At 45.9% G+C, this 21,346-nt stretch overlaps 2 protein-coding genes across 4 annotated transcripts in view; one reads left to right on the forward strand and one right to left on the reverse strand.

Annotated features, from left to right (window-relative positions):
• Positions 1-9,031: 9,031 nt before the first annotated feature.
• On the reverse strand, positions 9,032-16,766 carry kcnk1b (potassium channel, subfamily K, member 1b). Its single transcript, XM_062464564.1, has 3 exons — positions 15,559-16,766; positions 13,410-13,805; positions 9,032-9,328 (listed from the first exon to the last, which is right to left on the reverse strand). Exons 1-3 carry the CDS (start codon positions 15,911-15,913, stop codon positions 9,081-9,083), a joined length of 999 nt encoding a protein of 332 aa, XP_062320548.1. The 5' UTR covers positions 15,914-16,766; the 3' UTR covers positions 9,032-9,080.
• A 3,815-nt stretch (positions 16,767-20,581) lies between these two features.
• Positions 20,582-21,346, forward strand: part of map3k4 (mitogen-activated protein kinase kinase kinase 4) — a 33,856-nt gene continuing 33,091 nt past the window's right edge. The window contains exon 1 of one of the 3 annotated variants that reach the window (XM_062463018.1): positions 20,582-20,878. In XM_062463018.1, the coding sequence (XP_062319002.1) occupies positions 20,844-20,878 (35 nt within the window). In that variant the 5' untranslated portion in view covers positions 20,582-20,843. Of the gene's footprint in view, positions 20,879-21,018; positions 21,177-21,346 lie in introns of those variants that run through there. The other 2 variants (XM_062463017.1, XM_062463019.1) reach the window with 2 other exon arrangements.

A 21,346-nucleotide genomic window follows, 5' to 3' on the forward strand; every position in this document is an offset into this window, starting at 1 on the left:
AGCGGTGTGGGTGAGGTGTGTGTTCTCAGCAGACAGACAGGTCAGGCTGCAGCAGTGTGGGTGAGGTGTGTGTTCTCAGCAGACAGACAGGTCAGGCTGCAGCAGTGTGGGTGAGGTGTGTGTTCTCAGCAGACAGACAGGTCAGGCTGCAGCGGTGTGGGTGAGGTGTGTGTTCTCAGCAGACAGACAGGTCAGGCTGCAGCGGTGTGGGTGAGGTGTGTGTTCTCAGCAGACAGACAGGTCAGGCTGCAGCAGTGTGGGTGAGGTGTGTGTTCTCAGCAGACAGACAGATCAGGCTGCAGCGGTGTGGGTGAGGTGTGTGTTCTCAGCAGACAGACAGGTCAGGCTGCAGCGGTGTGGGTGAGGTGTGTGTTCTCAGCAGACAGACAGGTCAGGCTGCAGCGGTGTGGGTGAGGTGTGTGTTCTCAGCAGACAGACAGGTCAAGCTGCAGCGGTGTGGGTGAGGTGTGTGTTCTCAGCAGACAGACAGGTCAGGCTGCAGCAGTGTGGGTGAGGTGTGTGTTCTCAGCAGACAGACAGGTCAGGCTGCAGCAGTGTGGGTGAGGTGTGTGTTCTCAGCAGACAGACAGGTCAGGCTGCAGCAGTGTGGGTGAGGTGTGTGTTCTCAGCAGACAGACAGATCAGGCTGCAGCAGTGTGGGTGAGGTGTGTGTTCTCAGCAGACAGACAGGTCAGGCTGCAGCGGTGTGGGTGAGGTGTGTGTTCTCAGCAGACAGACAGGTCAGGCTGCAGCAGTGTGGGTGAGGTGTGTGTTCTCAGCAGACAGACAGATCAGGCTGCAGCGGTGTGGGTGAGGTGTGTGTTCTCAGCAGACAGACAGGTCAGGCTGCAGCGGTGTGGGTGAGGTGTGTGTTCTCAGCAGACAGACAGGTCAGGCTGCAGCAGTGTGGGTGAGGTGTGTGTTCTCAGCAGACAGACAGATCAGGCTGCAGCGGTGTGGGTGAGGTGTGTGTTCTCAGCAGACAGGCAGGATGAACAGACACAACGTGAGGAGCCGCATTTGAGGTCGGCACGGGGAGCGGGAGGCCCTTCATGTGGAACTGGATGGACATTTGGATAATGTTGCCCAATATACATACACAGCTCTGTACATTTGGATAACGTTGCCCAATATACATACACAGCTCTGTACATTTGGATAACGTTGCCCAATATACATACACAGCTCTGTACATTTGGATAATGTTGCCCAATATACATACCAAGCTCTGTACATTTGGATAATGTTGCCCAATATACATACACAGCTCTGTACATTTGGATAATGTTGCCCAATATACATACACAGCTCTGTACATTTGGATAATGTTGCCCAATATACATACACAGCTCTGTACATTTGGATAATGTTGCCCAATATACATACCAAGCTCTGTACATTTGGATAATGTTGCCCAATATACATACACAGCTCTGTACATTTGGATAATGTTGCCCAATATACATACCAAGCTCTGTACATTTGTTTAGACCTTTTTGTTTCCTTTATTAAAAAGTTGAGAAGGACAATTTTGAGTGAGGAACAGAAATGTAAAGGTAGAGGCCTCTTACATTTCACAGGGGCGTTGTTAGACCCCTTTTTTACTGGGGCAGGTGCCCTGGTATAAATCTGCTGTGCCCCACTAAAATCTAAAGTTAAAGTTTTAACAATTTACTTTATTAGTCAGTGCATTCATTTAGATTGATAATCCCGGAACAAATTCAGAAATTGAGGTAGGCTAAGAAAACATTACAAAACTAAAGAAAGTTTCTAAATGATAGGCCTACCGATCATCTTATTTTGACTAAAACATCAAAACAATATTACATGAAGCTCAAAAAAACGTATTGTAAGTAAATGTGCGTGCTCGCATTACAGTTTTTCACAATTGTTAACACACAAAAAGCAAATATTTGGCACCATTTTCACAACCTTAACTTCATGAACCAATTTCTCGACCCAATTTGGCACTACTTCACACTCCCTTATCTGCATTAGACTCTGACTTTCCTTGTTTACACACTGATGTCAATTACACATCACCTTGTTGTCAAAACACTACACACAATGTTCAGTTGTTGCACACACTTCTCAAGTAAAGTCTCAAAGCATCAACCTACAACACACAAATATTCCAATCTCTAAACACTCAGGTCTGGTGAGCGATCAGGACTGCAGCATAAAAAGGGCCTTGAGCCTCTGTTTTGTTTGGTGAAGAGAAGGAGAGGGGTAAGAGTGAGAGGAGGAAGAGGAGGACAAGGAAGAGGACAAGGAAGAGGACAAGGAAGAGGAGGGAGAGGATGACAAGGAGGAGGATAAGGAGGAGGAAGAGGAGGACGACAAGAAGAAGGAGGATGAGGAGGAGGAGGAAGAGGAGAAGAAGAAGGAGGAAGAGGAGAAAGAAGAAACAGAACGTTGATATCTGATGAGATTCGGGCCACCATGGTTGACCATGTGCTCAACCATGGTTTGAGCATGAGGGAGGCTGGCCAGAGGGTCCAACCAAATCTCAGCCGCTTCACAGTTGCTGCCATCATTAGAACCTTTACAATGGAGAACAGGTATGAATTATATTTGCCTTGTGTACTGAAATACTGCATATCAATTTTGCAGGACTGAAAGAGAACCACACCATGGAGGAAGAACATGCACTTTCACAGCCAAACAGGAGACTGACATTGTGAAAATGGTTCGTGAAAACAACACTATCACACTCCAACAGATACAAACCAGGATCCTGGCTGACCATGTCACATTCAGAAACATGGGGGAATGGAATGCCCCAGGAATGCCATGCGGATGAAACAAGTGTACAGGGTCCTATTCGACTGAAACACAGACCACATCAAGGAGTTACGGCGAGAGTTTGTGCTTGTAAGTCCCATAGATTCAGCACTGACACATGCATGTATTGTACCTGTAATCCAATATTGTTCCTTTTCTACAGTGTCTCACTGTAGTCCACTATGTTGACCCATCTGTGTCCATACTATAACTTGCATTATCATGCTGTCTGTTCCAGCGGATCCAGGAGAATGACACAGCTAATGAGCTATATGAATACATATTCATTGATGAGGTTGGATTCAACCTGGTGAAGAGGAGGCGCCGGGGCAGAAATGTCATTGGCCAGCGCGCCATTGTTGAGGTCCCCGGCCAGTGTGATGGGAACATCATTTTGTGCGCTGCAATGGGTTGAGCGATTGGTACATGAAGTGAAGGTTGTGCAAATTGTGCAGAATTTGCGCTTTTTGTGTGTTACTAACAACTGAGAAGAACTGTAACAGTGATGCTCTGGTATAGTAAATTAGACGTCAAAATCTCTCACTCCCTTTCTTGGGAGAACAACAAAAGGAACAGAGCAAGAGAGGGCCTGAAAGATGGAACGAGAGAGAGTGCGATAGAGAGAGAAAGAGAGAGATTGTGAGATAAAGAAGAGAGAGAATATGAGATATAGAGAAAGAGAGATGAAGAGAGGAAAAGAGAGAGTGTGAGATAGAAAGAGAGAGAGACTTTTTAACTTTTAAAGATACCTTTATTGGGCAGTTAGAGCTGCCAGCTAACCAAGCAGTTTCACCACACCAGCCATTTCTTATTCAAACCAAACCCATTTCACTTATACATTTCAAAAATGTTCCTTTCCAATCAAACTAAAACAAAGCAAAACAAAAATTAAAATAAAAAACCCTCCTATGCAGAACTTCAGCTGTAAACCCCCCTCCCCATCCACCGTGCACAAGGCACCCCTCACCCCCCACACCTCAACAAACTCCTCCATATTTCCCTCCAGCTTACAATACGAGAACTCAATTTGCAACCAGCCCCTGCAACACTGCTCTTGCATCGAGCGACCCCACCCCAAAACGCCTACTCTCTCTCTTTCTGAAATAGAGAGAAAGAGAGAGAGAGAGATGAAGAGAGAGTGCTAGATCGAGAGAAAGAGAGATGAAGAGAGAGATAGACAGAAAGAGAGAGAGGAAGAGAGACATCTGATGGAAGCTGAGCCAGGAGCTGTCGTCCCTTCATGTGAGCGCAGCCTGATCCCAGGACTGGTGATGTTGATGCATGACGCTGGAATGAGAGGAGCCAGGGTGCCAGAGACTATTACTCTGCTGTTAGAAAGATGACATCGCTGGCTGGAACACTCAGAGCTGTCAGCGGAGGCATGCACACACAAGCACACACACACACACTGTACATACACACCTCAAACACACGTGCACACACCCGCACCAAAGCACACCCACACACAACATCATTCCAGTTCTCGGTCCTGACCCCACACCGCAGTACACACCCGTGTCACAGGCACTCAACACCACACCACAGTTCTGCTTGATCATGAACACAAAACACAGCCCATTACTCGGCTCAGTCACACACACACACACACACACACACACACCATTATTCCGCTCAGTCAGAGACACACATCAGAACCAGTCTTGTCCCCACCGCACCAGGAGCCACAGCAGCTCCCCAGACTTAGTTACAAGAAAAGCCCCTTGACTCCTCTCTGCACTTCAGCCTTTCATCTTCAAACTGTGGGATGCACACACACACACATGCAGATTTATACAGACACGCACACAGACACGTTAACACTCTCTCATTCACACACTCTCACACACACATTTATAGATTTGTACACACACACTAACACTCTCTCGAGCACACATGTTTACACACCACACTGACACTCCCTAACACAGACACACATAAAAACATGTACAAACACACTAAAACTCTCTCATATATACAGTTCACACACACACACACACACACAACAGACCCTTAGTCTGAAGTGTAAATCCCAACCTCTCATGTTCTCTTAAGAATGCCTTAATCATGTCTGTCTTTAATCATGCTGTTTCATTCGGCCTGTGTTTGACCAGCCTCATCAGTCCTAAGAGACAAAGGGTCTCTCACACAGCCCCCTCCCTGTGAGCCCCAGAAGACGAGGATGTTAACCCTGCCCGTCCTGTCGGAGGAGACGTCACTTCAAGGGCCGCAAAGATCAAAGCAAGCGTTTCCATCTGCTCCTCTCCTCCTCCTTCTCTTCTTTCTGGGCCACGTCTCACCACTGCTCTCTCTCCCTTTCCCTCTTTTTCTCTCTCTCTCCCCCTCTCTCTCTCTCCCCCCCTCTATCTCTCTCTCTCTCTCCCTTTCCCTCTTTCTCTCTCTCTCTCCCCCCCTCTCTCTCTCCCTTTCCCTCTTTCTCTCTCTTTCCCCCCCCCCTCTCTCTCTCTTTCCCTTTCCCTCTTTCTCTCTCTCTCTCCCCCTCTCTCTCTCTCTCTCTCCCTCTTTCTTTCTCTCTCTCTCTCTCTCTCTATCTTTCTCTCTCTCTCCCTCTTTCTCTCTCTCTCCCTCTCACCCTTTCCCTCTTTCTCTCTCCCCCTCTCTCTCCCTCTCTCTCTCTCCCCCTCTCTCTCTCCCCCTCTTTCTCTCTCAGGACTGGTACCTGGAGTCATGTTGCATTTGTCTCCTTCCTGCAGACATGCATTTGTTTCATAACATCATTCACTCTTTCACATTTCACCTTCCGTTTCCCTTTCTCGTTTTCCCTGCCTCTTGTTTTCTCTAACTCTATCTTTCCCTCTCCTCCCTTATCACATTCCCCTCTATCCTTTTCTCACTCTCTCCTTGCCTCCCTCTTTCATTCTCTCATGTCATCTATCCATCTATGAATCTATGTCTATCTATCTATCTATCTATCTATCTGTCTGTCTGTCTGTCTGTCTATCATGTGTCGTTCTCTTGGGTGGGAGGGTGTCAGATGAAGAGGCAGCAGTCACAGGAAGCATCTGGAATATAGTCAGATAGTCAGGATCATCACACCAGGAACCACCCCACCAGGAGGGGAGATGACAGAGAAAGAGATGAGAGAGGAAGGAGTGATGGATGAAAAGATGACAAGGATACTGCAGGTAGTTACAGTAAACATGATGTGTTGTTATACGGTTCTGTACTCCAGCCTGGGCTTACAGCTTTTCAGATAATCAGTTCCAGGAACAGAGAGAAAGAGATAGATAGATAGAGAGAGAGAGAGAGAGAGAGAGAGAGAGAGAGAGAGAGAGAGAGAGAGAGAGAGGGGGGGAGGGAGAGAGAGAGATAAGAGAGGGAGAGTGAGAGAGATGAGACAAAGACAGAAATGGTGTCTGGGAGAGAGGTGAGAAGCGTGCCCATCAAAGAGACAGCATAATCGAGAAGGAAGAAAGAGAGGTAACGAGAAGTAAAGGGATAGAATAAGAGGTGTTTATCAGTGACTGAGAAAGCTGGAGAAAACTGAGAGGAGAGAGGAGAGGAAGAGAAGATAAAAGGCAGTAGCTCAACAGAAACAGCGTCACTCGTACTACAGCAGAATTTTATTTTGTAGACACTAGGAAGCTTCACAGATCACATGTACACCTCACACCTTCACACAGGAATGAACTTCACATGAACCCTGCTGCGAGGCCTGGGCCTGCAGACTACAGAATGAAGCTAGCTATCTGTTACTGTAAAGCAAGTTCTCAAAGCTAGCTATATATTTAAGATAGCCATCTGTTAAAGCTAGCTGTCTGTTATGTTAAGCTGGCAATGTGTTAAAGCTAGCTACGGTATGTTTTGCACAATACACCACTGCTAAATGCAAAAAATATGACAGAGAGAGAAAAAGCGTTGGTACCACATAAGTTAGCCTGTATAGTTCTTAATGTAGACAGAATATCTGTAGATCAACAAAACATTCTCAAATTATCAAATAGATAGAAGAATAGCAAGTGCATCTATGCTGATAAACTGGTTATGTATAGGCTATTTAAAAGCAACATTTGATCATGGTTATTCAATAATCTATTTTGCAAGTACTATACACAGATGGACTGTAAATAAAGTGTTACCAAGCATTTTCCATTTCAAAAAAATGCACCAAACTACATAGGATTTTCAAGTTTTAAGGATGAAGTTTTGAACACACCGGGACTAACAGGGACTAAAACACAAGTAAAAACACAGAACCACAGCTGACAGCAGACGGCTGGTGCAGCTCAGAGGCACCATGAGGCACATCACTCTCCAACAAGCCTCTAAGATAACAGTGCAACACATCTATGGAACAATTAAAACATGCCTGTAAATTTGAAGAACAAGTTTTTGGCAAGTATGAAATGACAGACTTCTCCTTATTTCGTTTTTTCAAGAAGTAATGAACGCAGCTGTGTAGTTAACATCGCTGTTAAAACAAGGTGCCTTCTAGAAGAGTTAAAGCCTCGAAGCTCTTCCGCAGTGCGACGGTGAAACATTCTAGAACTCTGTACATTCTAGATTTCTGTACAGTATAGATTCACACACATTCTACTCCAACATACACGAAGATGTGTTCCAAATACGGAATGACAAATATGTAGGCTACAAGCAAACATACTTCCTGCTAAATGGAATGAGTCGTAATAAATAAATTCAGATTAGCTTGCATTGCTTGCTGGCCATCACGTAATGTAGCTGTCTGTTTGCAAACCATGAGGCCTCGCTGGAGCTGCTACCGGCAGCAGCCAGAGGTGGGTCCCTCTGGTCTTCCAGAGAACATGCTACTCATACAACAGCACCTCCATAAATTACAATCACACATCTGTAAACATCCCCTCCTTCTGCATTTTCCAAAAATAGAGCTATTTCGGTCCAAAACACGTTACAAATGGTTTCAGTTCCATTTTTGAAATATAGATCTATCATTTCATCGCTGGTCTTGCACCAAGGAGTCTAGTCTGTATTGATGTGTTTCCCCCTCCCCAGATATCATATATCCTGCGTGTTTTTGTGCTTGTGTGGTACAATGTGCAAAACCAATCCAGCTGGGCGCTTGTTCTGTAAGACCGAGTAGCACCGCCTGCTATATGACTCCTGACACTGGCTCATTATGCAAATCTAGGGGCCAGCCCTTTCCTTGATCCCTCCTCCCTTCATCGCATCCCTCTTTCCTTGAATCCTTTGGTTGTCTAAGAAAACACATATTTTGACATGACTGGGTTGGCATTACCTGTATAGAGGAATACAAGCTTTCACCTGTCTGATCATGTTAGATTAGATCAAAGATTTGAGATTATCTCAAAACAAAACCGCTTCCGGGTGAAAAGGTAAGCTTCTGGGTGAAAAGGTAAGCTTCTGGGTGAAAAGGTAAGCTTCTGGGTGAAAAGGTAAGCTTCTGGGTGAAAAGGTAAGCTTCTGGGTGAAAAGGTAAGCTTCTGGGTGAAAAGGTAAGCTTCTGGGTGAAAAGGTAAGCTTCTGGGTGAAAAGGTAAGCTTCCGGGTGAAAAGGTAAGCTTCTGGGTGAAAAGGTAAGCTTCTGGGTGAAAAGGTAAGCTTCTGGGTGAAAAGGTAAGCTTCCGGGGAAAGTAAGAGTCCCTTGAATAGACACTCACACGTCACAAATGTCTTCAAACTCTTTTTTTTTTACCACTAAAATAGCTGAGCTTTACCACCAAATCATCCAAAATAACACTTGAGGAAAGATTTGTTGGAATCAAGACCAGGATTATTGAGTTGTGCATTGAGCCATGCATGAGAATTCATCATAGGGGTCTAAGAAACTGTTGTTGTTGTTTAGTTACTTTTAAATGCATGATTCCTCTACAGATGGGTCTGCTATTGTTACCACCTGTTGGCTGCTGTGAGCTCCTTACCGCAGGCTACATGATGCTGTTTACAGAAGACCCTTAAAACAGGAAACATCTACATGTGCGTTGGTTACGTCCTGTTATATTTTAACACACGCGCCCCTATGCAGCAAAACAGCTGACAGTAGCAATGTTGTGATTACAGAAGTGACTTGCGCCCCCTAGGGGCTATGAGGATAACAGCATCCTGTGAGAGATCTTACAGTGGGTTGGAATGGTTACTGTACTGTAAGCTACTAGCTGCAACTGAGGTGTATGGACTTGATGCTGCTATACTTCACCATGCCCATGAACAACCTCCCCACCTACCCAGTCAAACGTTCTCCCTTCCAGCCCCCCCCTCCCCCCTCCCTCCCCACCAGGTTCATCCTCCCTCCCCCTCCAGTCAGGCCTCCTCCTCCACCCCTCCATCCGTCCATCCCTCCTCCTAGCCGATCATGGGGTCGTCGCAGGGCGAGGTGAGGACGGGAGTGTTGATGTCGGGCTTGTGGGAGCGCAGGGCGGAGCCCTGGGAGACGGAGGTGAAGGAGAGGTGGTCGTGCTCCAGGATGGCCAGGCGGTCCTGGGGCTTCTCCTTCTTCAGGTAGAACATCTGCCTCAGCTGCTTCAGCTGCTGCAGCTCGCAGAACGTCTCCAGGACGACCAGCATCACGATGAGGCCCAGCAGGAGGTAGACTGGGGGAGGGAGGGGGAGGCCGGGGGAGGGAGGGAGGTAGACATACAGAGAGAGAGAGAGAAATCATTAGGTTACAGAGGATCAACAGTACCGGCAACATCATAATTAGAACCAGGAAAATAAGTAACTGTTCCGAGGAGGAAAAGGGAGAGAAGGAGGGAGGGGGGAGGAAAGTCAGAAAAAGCAGAGGGGCAGAGAAAGTTGTAAAAGAGAGGCTAAGGCAGAAAAGAAATACTTGTGGTTGGAAAGTGAGAGAGCAGGGGGGAGTGACAGAGAGAGAGAGAGCGGGAACGAGAGAGAGGAGAGAGATGAAGGGATGCAGGGAGAGCAGGTGTCTGTAGATCTCTGCATCTCCTCTATAATGGGGAGAGAGAGGTGGCAAAGACTGCAGACAGGTTCTGCAGCTCACCAGCAGACCATTCAGCTTGTCTGGAGCTAAGGGGCCTGAGGAGAGGCCAGTGGTATAGAGCAACTAACTGTTGATCAAATGGTTGCAGGTTCAAAACCCCCTTCATGTTGCTTTGTTTAAATAAATAAATGTATTATTATTAGTTATCCTAGCGGCTAACATAACTTCTCAGCTCAGTGCAACCCACCTGGAGCTAGCTGCCTACGTAGGTAGCTACTAAACTAGGTGTTAAGTTAGCATTGCTATCATACTAGCATGGTCTTTGTAGCTGGGTCTGAGGCCTATAGCAGTGACTCTTTCTCACCACTAGGGAGAGTAAAAGAGAGCCAAACCCAGCAAGAAGAATCAATAGGGATCTTTGCTGAATGAGGCATTCCTGCCAGAGTAATTTGCTAATGTTGTGAAAGCGTTAGCAAGCCACATATTTGACAATCAAAGTATTAGTTTACAAACAGGATCGTACAAAGGACAAGAGTGTTGATGCAAACAGATCTCCAGCAGCCAGACTGGCATCAACACAGCCAGTCTGGCCAGACCTGCACAGCCCCATATGCAGGTCTGTCAGGTCCTGAACGGACCACACTAATGAGGAGAGATGTGGGACCTAAGAAAAGACATCTGCTCGTATTTTAGGTCCAGCAGACATCAAAAATCACCGAGACTATTTCACATGAAATATGCAAGCCCCTAATAAATTAAATCTGCCTGCTTGTCTATTCTGAGCCTCATGCCAGGCAGAGGGTCAGGATGTGCCCCAGAACACTGCCAGAACACAGAGCACAGCCAGAACACAGAGCACAGCCAGAACACATCCAGAACACATCCAGAACACAGCCAGAACACAGAGCACAGCCAGAACACAGCCAGAGCACAGCCAGAACACAGAGCACAGCCAGAACACTTCCAGAACACATCCAGAACACAGAGCACAGCCAGAACACATCCAGAACATATCCAGAACACAGCCAGAACACAGAGCACATCCAGAACACATCCAGAACACAGACAGAGCACAGCCAGAACACATCCAGAACACATCCAGAACACAGCCAGAACACAGCCAGAACACAGAGCACAGCCAGAACACTTCCAGAACACAGCCAGAACACAGAGCACAGCCAGAACACATCCAGAACACATCCAGAACACAGCCAAAACACAGCCAGAACACAGACAGAACACATCCAGAACACAGCCAAAACACAGCCAGAACACAGTCAGAACACATCCAGAACACAGCCAGCACACATCCAGAACACCATCCAGAACACAGCCAGAACACATCCATAACACATCCAGAACACATCCAGAACACAGCCAGAACACAGAGCACATCCATAACACATCCAGAACACAGCCAGAACAGAGCACAGCCAGAACACAGCCAGGCGCTCTACTTCACAGGGCTCTGCAGCTGTGTTACATCAGTAACTTCCCACTTCCCGTGTTACATTTGAAATGGACCAGTTAGGGTTTTAACTGAACATTGAGTTTCTTAAATATAATAATAATACATTTTATTTGGAGGCGCCTTTCACGTCACGCAAGGTCACCTTACAATAAAGAATACAGGATAAAAGATAGAAGCATGAAAGATAAGAACAACATTAAAACAAAACATCAACATAAAAACAATTGAAGTGCACAGGGTCCAGTTATAGAGAGTAAGCCAGTTTGAACAGGTGAGTTTTGAGTTGAGACTTGAATGATGTGATGGAGTCTGATTGTCTTATGTGTGGGGGAAGGGAGTTCCAGAGCCTGGGTGCTGAGCAGCTGAAGGCTCGGGCACCCATGGTACTGAGGCGTGACGTGGGAATGGTTAGCAGTCCAGAAAAGGATGAGCGGAGGGTGCGGGAGGGAGTATGTTTGTGAAGGAGGTCGCAGAGGTAAGTGGGGGCTAGATTGTGGAGAGCTTTATAGGTGAGGAGTAGGTTTTTGTAGTCGATGCGGTATTGTACAGGGAGCCAGTGAAGTTGGATGAGTACAGGAGTGATGTGGTCCGATGATTTGGTACAGGTGATGATCCGGGAGGCTGAGTTCTGAATGATTTGCAGTCTGTTGATGAGTTTGGTGGGGAGTCCGGTGAGGAGGGCATTGCAGTAGTCGATGCGGGATGTGAAAAATGAGTGGACCAGGATTTCGGTGCTGGACTGGGTCAGTGATGGGCGCAGTCTGGAGATATTGCGGAGGTGGAAGAATGCAGTCCGGGTGATGTTTTGAATATGGGGTGCAAATGAAAGGGTGCTGTCCAGAATGACACAGAGGCTCTTGACTTAAATATGTAACTTCACAGTTAATTTATCTTAGTTAGTGTGTGTGTGTGTGTGTGTGTGTGTGTGTGTGTGTGTGTGTGTGTGTGTGTGTGTGTGTGTGTGTGTGTGAGTGCGTGTGTGTGTGTGTGAGTGTGTGTGTGTGTGTGTGTGTGTGAGTGTGTGTGTGTGTGCGTGTGTGTGTGAGTGTGTGTGTGCGTGAGTGCGTGTGTGTGTGTGAGTGTGTGTGTGTGTGTGTGTGTGTGTGAGTGAGTGAGTGAGTGCGTGTGTGAGTGAGTGCGTGTGTGTGAGTGAGTGTGTCACTCCTTTTCCACCAAGGCAGTTAGAAGGGTTTGGAGCTGATGCCCAATCTCAAATCAGTTCTTTGTTCTTTGCGTTTGACAGAAAAAGAACCATCTCCCGGCCAGGAGAATTTGTTCCAGAGCAGCACCACTTCTGAACTGGCCTTGAACCCTTCCACGGATGTCAGGGGCTAGGGGGATTATCATGACAAACTGAGACCAACTGAATTTGTGATCGCCATTTAAAAAAAACAGAGCTTCATCAAAGAACTTAAATTGATTGTGCTAAGAGCTACTTTGCTTCAGAAATAAGCTAACTGCTGTGTGTAATCGCTGTCCACAGCAATCATGACAAGCAGCACAACTACACTGACCCCTCGTCAGGGGCGGTTTTAGTGATTTCGGGCCCCAGGCAAAGACAGGCATGGGCCCCCTTAACTCCTATGCTCACCCTTTTCAATCCATATAATCTAAACAACCAGACAACAACCACACAAAATGATGTGCTTAAGTAACAGACGTGGCCGTGCCCCTGTCGGAAGAATACTCAATATTATACCGATATTCGCCTACACTCAGGCGTTACATTTAACTCACCACCTCCAACATCTCAGGCACGTGCACTACCAGCTACGCCAACAAAAAGCTAGCTATTCATTGATGCGGGTGGCCTGTTACATACCTGATGAGTGAGTTTAACCAATCAGCTACACACAACTTGAACTGGCCCTTTCCTCACTAACGAGCAGCGATTTTTGTTGATACTTTTGGGGGAGGTTATGACTTTTAATCAATAGTATTATTATTATAGTTATTATTGAACCTACAGTATTTTTTATGGAGTCTTTCAAGGGGCCCCAGCAGGCAGCTGGGGGCCCCAGGCAGCTGGGGGCCCCAGGCAGCTGGGGGCCCCAGGCAGCTGGGGGCCCCAGCAGGCAGCTTGGGGCCCCAGGCAGCTGGGGGCCCCAGGCGCTTGCCTACTTTGCCTAATGAGTAAATGTGTTGATGGGAGAGCTCTCTAAAACTCTGCTGATATACCAGCCATCCCTCAAGAATGACTGGATCCTGACATACTGTACGTCAACACCACTGATAACTGACAGTCGTGATGCAGACTCACCAGTGATCCCCACTTTATAGAGCTCTCTGAAGCGCTGGTTGAAGGCCTCTCCTGGAACGTAGTCTCCCAGGCCTATGGTGCTGAGCGAAATGAAGCAGAAGTAGAACGACTCCAGGAAGTTCCAGTTCTCCTCCAGGGCAGAGAAAATGGCCGCCGGGATGAGGAAGAAGCAGGAGGCGGCCAGGACGGCGAGGAGAGTGGCGTGCACCACGGCCACCAGCGGCTTGGACACGCCCCAGCGAGTGTGCACGTACATGACGGGCCGGCGCGTGCTGAAGACCATGATCCTCTGCACCACGGCGGTGAGGAAGAGGAGGGTGAAGGGGATGCCGATCACGGAATAGACGATGCAGAAGGCCTTGCCTCCATCTGACAAGGGAGCTGTGTGGCCGTAACCTGGAGACAGAGATGGAGGAAAGGAGGAGTGGAGGAGGAGAGAGAAGGAGGGGAGAGGAGGACAGGAGGAGGAGAGGAGGAGGGGAGAAGATGAGAGAAGGGGAGAGACAGGAGAGAAGGAGAGAAGAGAGGATGAAAAAAGATGGGGGACAGAAAAGGAGGAGGAGAAAAATGATGAGGAGGAAAGAGAGTAGGATTAGAACAGAAAGACACATACGGGTATGTGAGTGGAATATCCTATCCACACCAACATTTGTATAAAAGCCTAAAATACGTGTACCCACACAACACACACAGAATTCCAGAACCCAGATTGTGAAATATGAGAGGCATTTCCTGTCTACAGACACCCACATACACAGATGGAGCAGTGACGCAATTCAGACATCCACGATCATTCTTCCATTGTTGGTGTTTAACATCTACAACTGAGAGCCAGTGGTTCTACTAGCAACAGCCAAGCTATGTCAGCAGCCTGTCAGATACAGGTCTGTTCCAGGGCACTGTCACACCCAGGTGACCTTCATGTCAATAACACAAGGTGGCCTGTTTTGGACAAGTGGACCTATAGCATGAAGGTTCAACATGCCTGTGTTTCTGGCAAGAACATGCTAAATGCATTACTAATACTAAGAGAGCCTTGAACACCAGCATCTTAACTTTACTACTATGTTAACTGTTCCGGTTCTGTTCTATTTGTTGTGGTTGTAGTTCTGTTCTATTTTTGTTGAATAAATAAAGTTCAGTTCTGTTTCACATCCATAAAAACATGTACTATTGAGTTATAAAGCAGTTGCTACATAGCCTCGGTCAACAAGGACACACCCCTGAATGAAAGCATTCCATGCTCGAGGTTGACACCCTCCCACGCAGGCCCACTGTTATTACCGTAAATGACTGTGAGACAGGTGGGCGACATCAGCTATCTGTGAGCTGTTGTCTAGACAACAAAGGATAAAACTATAATCTAGGGTTCAGGGCCCCACGTCCTCGCCCTCTATCCGGGGTCTGTTATCTAAACATGGAGAGCTGAGGCAGCGGTAGGTCGTTTTCTTCACTCCGCACTAGCCGAGCGGTTATAACGAAACTGTTTATTCGAAGTGAGTTGTCGAGACTACACGTGTCTGACTGTAAAAGCTCGGCCACCGTTTTGTGCAATATCCGCTAATTAAAAAAAAAAGTGAAACACATAGGTTTTCTAGGAACTGGGGTGGTTGTTTGAGAGAACGGGTTAATGAATATGCTCAGGTTGTCATTCACTCACCGTAAGTGAGTGGATGAATGTTTTTCGAAGCAAGAGCTGATGATGCAAGGTGTGAAGCTGAATGACAGTGTTTGTATGATTTTCATGTTTAAATGACGTTTTCATCGTCATGTTTCCATAACCTTACTTAACGCCTGGCCCATAAAATAATGCCCGTGTCAGGCTTTTTGAGAAAGCTCATGTATCCTGCTCTCATGTGGGTACTGTTTCGTGGAGGAATACATTTCAGCGTCGCCTCAACCTGCATCAAAAAATGCGGCCTATATATCACCTGGCGCGATAACCTGTATTACACCTGAACCACTTTGGCAAACGTTTAAACAATAGACAGTAGTAACCATAACCATGCAGCACCTCAACACATGCCTAGGCCTGACAGGGAGACGTAATTTCACTATTTTGAAAAAACTGCCCCCATGGCTTCCGGGCTGAGAGCGGCTGCTGTGTTCAGGTAGCCTTTTGTTGTGAATGTCCAGCAGTGGCACTCACCTGTGGTGGACAGTACGGTGCTGGCGAAGAACAGCGCAGAGGTGAAGTCCCAGTTCCAGTTTGTCGAAGCATTTTGAAGGATGGAAACTCCATAGTTACTAGCCTCCAGTGCCTTCTCCAAAAACTCCTCGAGGCGTTCCTCCGACAGACATTCGTTATCTTGGAGGAATTGCTTCTTTATTTTTCGAAGCTCCTGTCTTAGCAGGTCCTCATACGGCAGTTCCACCGAGGAAAATACAACAGCGCCAAATATTAGATACAGAAGGTATCCTAGAACTAAAAACAAAAAATACCACGTCGATTTGTGACTCTGGATCAACCTAACGCACGAGTTACTGGTTAACGACTGTAACATTTTAACAGTTCTCCCTCGATTTTTACAATGTTGAAATTTGCACCGGCGTCAACGATTATAATCTTCTGTCCAGCGCAATTCTGTCAATGTTGACGACCAAAGTTATAATTATCGTCTATTTTTGCGGTGTTTATCTTCGGTGGTCTCCGTATTCGGTTGACTTTCACCAAACCTGCTTCTGGAAGCAGGCTGGGTGATGTGGCGGCCGAGTCGAGGGTGGATGTGTGACGTATGTTTTCATCTTCTCTCCTCCCAGGTATAGAAACAGACGGCCCTCTATAGCCAAGTCATCGAAAGCGGTAGCTGCTGTTAAATAAGCCTTGTTTTATCTATACAAAAACAACAATGGTCGAGATAGGATGCGGTGAAACAAAATCCTCATGTTATGCCTGTGGCACAGGGCTAGTAGGTCCTATTATGCTGTGAAAATATATATTAAAATAAGCGAACCTTGTTGTCGATAATATTTTATCTTCCTATACAAAATCACAAAATCAAACGGGGACAGACAGGCTTTCATTTCAATGTCGGTCACGGTATTTTCCATAGCGTGTTTTATAGCCCGAACCCTTATCTGTGCACTGTGAACTTGTGTTAGTTCAAATCGATAATCAATTTTATCAGGCGACCTATGACCAATATTTATTTCGACACATTCGTCTTTGCCCTTCACAGGTTTCTCTTTCTCTCTTTCTCTCTTTCTCTCTTTCTCTTTTTCTCTCTTCCTCTCTCTATCTCTCTCTCTCTCACTGCCTCAACTGAAAGCAACACTTCGCGTGTAGCTGTTTAGTTTCGCTCGGTTTGGTGCACAAGTGAGGTCATTACCAAACGCTGGAGTACAACAAAACCACACCTCACCTCAGACTTTAGCTAGTCTGAACTGCACCAATGCCCTTTATTATATCTAAATGTAGACGCACCACGCCTATCTGCGCGTCAGATAGCCGCTCAGGGTGGGGCGATGTTCTCAAGATAAAGAGATTAACCTGTTAGTCTGTGAATAGCCGTCAGGGTGCCTTTGTCAGTCAATGTAGCTATTATCCTCTGACTTCCCCGTTCAGAGGTTGCCATTAAGGCACATTTTATTTGATACATTTCTTGTTTTGCAGGTCAGAGTGTAGTATGATACCAGGAAAACAGGAAGTAAAACATATCAGTGATGTTCTTTTACTAATCACGAGTGAAGATGTAATCATAAACTTCCCCTACATAACTCATTCTGTGAGGGTACCTCACTCAACCTATTCTCTAACTTATTACATTTTAAAGCATTGTTCTATATTGACAATATGATCCCACACCTTTCCCAAGAAGGTTACTTTTCTACCTGAATAAGCCTCTCATGTTTCCTCAGCAGTAGGACTGCAGAGTGACTGACATGAGTGAGCATAACTGTCCCCTGTTGTCTCCTTGCCCCAGATGCTCTGCTAGTCAGAAAGGCCTCCAAATAGCCCTGGTCTGAACCGGTGTGACATTTCAAGGTCAGTGTGTGGGGAATCTGAGATTCTTTGCAGGGCCAGAGTAATTGTGAGCCAGTCCAAGGTTGTGTGCTAAATGATAAGCCCTGGGGTAAGGGAAGACGAGGATAGCAGAGACAGGAGTGATGAGGTCAGACAGTTCTCTGGGTTGATTAATGTGGTCTGGTTAATGTACAGTAGGCCTATGTGCTCTTGATGGATGGCAAACATCCTGATACAACAGGAAGATCCTTTCTCTTATGGAAAGTTAAATCAGTGATGAGCAGTGAAGTTGAGTACAAGGACATGGTTCTCTCGTTCAGTTGTCATAAAATAGGTTTAGTTTGCTTGGTATATGCATTAGGTATAAATGATTCGCACTCCGGGTCAAGATTGGGGTTAGGGTGGGTTTCACAGGCCCACTGCTGTGGACGTCTGTGGACCGGAGAAGATAGAGAAGAAGACAATAGTGACTTGAGAACAACACCTCAGGGCCCAGGATTCCCTTTGGTCTTCTGTGACTGTCCCTGCACAGCAAGCCTCCCCAAGTTACTAACATGCTTATTCCACAACGTGTAACATCAGCAAACTGGGATTGGCAAAGAAGACCCTGAAAAAGTAATATGTTAATGGTAAACTGGAAAAGAAATGCTTTATAGAACAAGCCGTTGAAGTAAAGATGATGTTGACCTCGTAATAGTTCTATTGTTCTCTAATTCAGCCCGCGTGTCTGTGACTGTCATGTTCTGTCGGGTTACATTCCACGACATGTAGGTCATTCCATCCTCCAAGCTGCTGGGATGTTGTCCACAGTATAAATATATACAGTATATTACTTGCTAATTTATTACCCTTGGTAATATTAATTCACTGTGTATGCTTAAAATTTTTAATAATAATTAAAAATAAATTAAAGATTGTAGTTAAACTGAGGCACAAATTAATGAATACAACATGCATTTAAAATTGTTATTTTAACCAGGATGAGTTCTAAACTTCCATGACAGAGTGGGCAGTCAGAGACATTTCTTTATTCATTTCCAAAACAATGTAATCGATGTAAACAGTTTAAAGTGTAACCAAACTCATACATGCCAGCCTCATCCTGGGAGTCAGTTGGCTGAGCGGTGAGGGAATCGGGCTAGTAATCCGAAGGTTGCCAGTTCGATTCCCGGTCATGCCAACTGATGTTGTGTCTTTGGGCAAGGCACTTCACCCTACTTGCCTCGGGGGAATGTCCCTGTACTTACTGTAAATTGCTCTGGATAAGAGCGTCTGCTAAATGACAAAATGTAAAATCCCGCCCTGTTGGGCTGTATATATTCATATTTGGGCTTTCTCAAGCACTCAAAGTGATACATAAACAAGGCCAATAATAATTTAGTATTACAGAGTTTGAAACCAATCCGAAATGAGGAAACCAGCACCCCATTTTTTGCTTACGTCAAAGACGGCACAGATCTTTGATGAAGCCAGGAGCACGGCGAGAAACTCTACAGCGCATAACCGGACCAGCTGGATGTTCAACATGGCGCAGATCCTGTGATACGTGGGACCCCGGTGGACCCTGTGGTACGAACCCTGCCATACGTCAAAGTACTCAAAAGACTTAAACGTCACCTATGTCTTCAAGGTTTTGACCATTAGAGCTCAAAAAAGCCAGGATTTACTATAATAATTAAAAATAACACATGGGCAAAGATTTGGCTGAATCTAGACTGGGACTGGTTAGTTAAGCATGACTTTTAACCATGGGGTAATTTAACCTAGACAGTTTGAAAGCAGGGAAATGTTGTTGAGAAGCACTTATTGTCATATTTGTTGAAATAAACTTCACGTTCGGATAGCAACCAATAAATCTAAAGGTTTGACAGTTAAATAAAATAAATCTGATGTCTGTGGGCGTTGCATGACTGTAATAAACACGCCCAGTGCTTACATGGCATTTGGACTGAATGCAATGACTGGATGGGCTACATGTCTGTCAGTGGCGGTCCTAGCACATTTGGTGCCCTGGGCAAGGTTTAGGCGCCCCCCTCTTCATTCCACCCCGGGCGGCTGCCCGCTTCGCCCATGCCAAAAACCGCTACTGATGTCTGACTACAGTTCATGTGTTTGGGGGAGTGGCTTTGAAGTGAGGGGGTGGGATATTTAGGTTTGAATCATTTCCAACTCAAGCCCAAATCTTTAGCTTAAAAACTTACTTAACCTGCCTTTAAGTCAGAAAGAGTTGATGTCATGCATGAAGGAAATCACTAGGTGGCGCTGTGGACCAGCAGCTTGTTCACTTATTCAGACAGATGAAGAGTCAAATGAGGGACGGGTGGGTCAAATTATCTAAAAGAGAGACTGAAAACTTTGTTGAAGTGTCAGAGATATGAGTCGGTTACTGTATATGTCATTTCAATTGCGGGAGAATCGGACTGTGATGATTCAGTGACACCTTGTGTTTAAAACCGCAAGACATAAAGAACACCTTTTGGTAACCGGTACCGTATAGGCCTACACTGTAACACCCCCCCCCCCCCCAACCCCCCCACCTCTCCTCGCTGTCTTGATATATTTGCTCTGTCACTGTCATGTCAAAAATATATGCCCAGTTGAATAGGGTTTCTAAAAACACAACTATTCAATGTTTTCGCTTGTCATTAATTCTGCAGGTGGCTCTGAGTTCCAGTAGGTAACGTCATAAAATACTTCCAAAAATGAGAAACACAGCCCCGAATTCTTGTCAAAATCGTCGAAAGAGAGAGGCCCGCCTCGCCGAAGGTGATTGGCTCGAAGAAGAATTGTTGGAATATAATTGGCTGAAAGTAGCCGACAGCTCCAAACATTATGTTTGTTCCACTGGCACTGAGCTGTCTGTGTTGCTAAACACCTTTCAGAGGGCCTCGTTAGATTACACAACATGTTTAGAGGGGACAAGACTGAGCTTCTTTTACTACAAAAAATCGTACCTATTGTATGTTTAAGTGTAATGTCTGTCATGACCCAGACTCCTATCTATTAGAAAGAGTTCATGCACATCGATATAAGATGAAAACTAGAACGGTTATGTTCTGGCTTCACGGATTGAGAATGTGAGGCTTGAAAAAGCATCATATTCATGTTAAAATATCATGTCAACGTTCAAAAGTATGTAAGTAGGCCTACTATTTGTGACTGAATAATTGAATAATTATATTTACATAGAAGAGACGAGAATCGAGGACAGTGAGAACGAAAAAAACGGCAGCACGAAGATCATCGCCAGTGTCGTAACTTGTACCGTACGAGTTGCCGTAGAAGAGCTTTTCTGATGGCGACAGCGCGCAAACGGGCGAGTCCTAACTCTGCGGGTGGATAAAAAAAAGTGCTTTGAAAAGACGCCAATTTGACGCCTTTGCAAACAGCAAACGTGCAAACAGCTACTACATTTGTCGGGACATGGATGAGCCCATGCACGTGTAGAACCGAGGAGCCCTCCCCCTGCAATGGAACCCCCGGACCCTAACGACGATCCTAGCAGGTATGCGAAAGGATAGTTTGAGGAATATTGAGAACTACACAGCCGGGATCTGGCGCTTGCCACATTGTGAGCTCCGTGTGACAAATGAAGTGGGCCAATGGGCGCGCCTGCGCAACTCCGGCTGTCATCTTCCTGTCACAAAGTGGTCCGCGTGCAGTTGCAGTTCTTGTAAATATGCAGCGTTGAAGTTGCAAACTTTTATGAGATAATTAGCGTCTTATAAACGCAAGTCTGTACAGGTTTTCTAATTGTTATTCAGTTTTGGACTATTGGAGGAAATGCCTGCCGTGTGAAAGAGGTAATTTTTATAACTTGTCCAAGTCTGCACAACGTGAAAAAGCTAGCAGTTTACGGCTAGCTAGCGAACGTTAGCTGCTAAATGAATAGTCGGGCGCTTCGTCGACTCGAGTTATTGTCTGCAGTTTTCCGAAGTGTCATAATTGATTTCCTAGCTAGCAACATACTTCT

This window comes from Osmerus eperlanus, chromosome 6 (assembly GCF_963692335.1).
Source record: "Osmerus eperlanus chromosome 6, fOsmEpe2.1, whole genome shotgun sequence".
Lineage (NCBI taxonomy): Eukaryota > Metazoa > Chordata > Actinopteri > Osmeriformes > Osmeridae > Osmerus > Osmerus eperlanus.